The sequence below is a fragment of the Olea europaea genome, unplaced genomic scaffold, assembly GCF_002742605.1.
Source record: "Olea europaea var. sylvestris unplaced genomic scaffold, O_europaea_v1 scaffold2739, whole genome shotgun sequence".
Classification (NCBI taxonomy): Eukaryota; Viridiplantae; Streptophyta; class Magnoliopsida; order Lamiales; family Oleaceae; genus Olea; species Olea europaea.
In genome coordinates, this window is record NW_019245820.1 from 1 (window position 1) to 2,070 (window position 2,070).

A 2,070-nucleotide genomic window follows, 5' to 3' on the forward strand; every position below is an offset into this window, starting at 1 on the left:
ATCTGCTGTGATGTTGGTATGGGAAGTTGGAATGGCAGTGGCAACCTGACCAATGGCTCAGGCAGCAGAGGAGGAAAGTCTACAGGGGAGACCTGGTCAAGATTAAGAGGTAATTTTGATGTCAAACAGCTAGATTGCCTGGCAGTTGCAAGAAGAGAAGAAAGTGGAGGTAGAGATACTGATTCACCCATTGAAAAAGGCAGCTGTGAAGGAATTTGAGTTTCTAGCCCCAAGAAAGGCAGGTCTACAGAGTTCCCAAGTGCATCTAGAAAACTCAATGGAGGAAATAGTTTAGTTCCAGTTGCTTCTGAAAGCTCTTCCTTCTCAAAGCAAATTGAACTAGTTGGCTCTACACAGCTTGGTGAAGCTACATCTAGGTTGTCAGCAAATGACATGCATACATCTTCACACCGACTCAGTGTTTCCCTGGCAACACCACTGAATGAAGTCAAGTCTTTAAAAGAACTAGACATAGGACTGAGTATAGCCTGATAGACTGGATTTGAATTTGTTCCCCAACTTCCATTGACCCCAAATCTCGAAGTCTTCACAGATTCCAATGAAGATTCAGAAGAATTAACTGAGTTGTCCAGAGAAGGTGTAGCCGGTAGAATTGAACTAGCTTGAGCACTAGCCATCACTGATCCAGCAAGATACGCTCGAAGGCGACTCGCGAAACAGTTGAAGCGTGAATCATGAATTCCAGATAATTCAGCTAGTGATAGTTTCCTTGTAAGTAAATCCTTCATCTGCCCAAGGCAAGAAAGGACAAACATTAAAAATAATACACTGCAAAAATATATACATGTGCTACAAACTATCATGCCGATCATACCTTCCTGAGCAATTCATTCCCCAGAAGCTTAGACTTTTCTGAGCACCAAAAATAGAAAATCTCACCATCTGGAATCTTGATCAAGAAAGATCGTCCAGACTTATCTGCTGAAATTTCTCCAACTTCTACAGCTGAGCATTGAGCATCGGTGCTCAATGTTGCCACTATCTCCATATGACCATCGTCCCCAATGAATGAGATGCGCAAGTCCAAAGTTGGTAAAAGTGTGAGATTTAAATTCCCTCTGTTCAAATGATAAACAAAATCAATGAGCAATTGTCAGTGAAATACTCCCAAGTCCCAAAAAGATTTCAAAGAAAAGAAATAAAGTAACATAATTGGCATGAAACAGGCCCATCCTTGTAGCCAAGACTCAGGCTAAGAGACATATGGGAAGACGATGATTAGAACACCAACTAAATAGCTAAGCCTCGAAAAACAATCTACTCAATTTTCTTGCAATGCATAAAACTCAATTTATAGCTGATCATATGCAACTTTCCTTGATTATTTTTCATTCATCTTTATTATATATCAATCACTAGGAGGTAAGATGTAGAATTAGAAAGGGGCATGTAAAATCATCTGTGCTATGTACATTCCTAGTAACCAGTTAAAAAAGAAACAAGCTGCAAAAGGCATTAGTTATTTAACCCCTCCACCTCAACACTGGACTTGTACACAGAAAGAAGAGAAAATATATGTATACTATACTCCTTACTTCTTAAAAAGAAGAGGACGTATTTATCAGGTAGACATCAAACAAGCATCGAATGTTATAAGCTAATAAAATAGATTCCAAGAGACACCATCATCAATTTATCAACATAAGTTGCAAGTAAAATACATCATCTAACAAAAATAACGAATAATGAAACATGAAACATTCTAGTGATATCGAGACTTAAAAAATATACTAACCAAAAAAAAAGAAGAAAAGCAATCCCGTAAGTCCAACTCTTAATTCAAAATTTATAGCAAGTAAAATATTCTCAATCATCCGACCAAACTGAACAGTCATATCCATCTAGTGGGAGCCAGAAAGACTAAAAAAATATATCAACACTATATATAAAGCAAATACAGGACAAGATAAACAATGAAACTTCTTCCACATTGATTCTATACGAACATGAAAATGCAAGGTACTTTATTAACATAGGATCATGAAACTACCTTTACTTCTTCTTAATTCAGAGATCATAAAGTAACGCCCAATTTACCTACAAGTCAAA

General features: G+C 37.4%; 1 protein-coding gene across 1 annotated transcript; it reads right to left on the reverse strand.

Moving 5' to 3' along the window:
- Window positions 1–6: 6 nt before the first annotated feature.
- Window positions 7–2,070, reverse strand: LOC111383683 (the record flags this gene model as incomplete). The annotated part of the gene is made up of 3 exons (XM_023007813.1): window positions 2,012–2,070; window positions 836–1,079; window positions 7–749 (listed from the first exon to the last, which is right to left on the reverse strand). Coding segments are annotated over exons 2-3 (917 nt in total), but the record flags the coding sequence as incomplete, so codon positions are not given.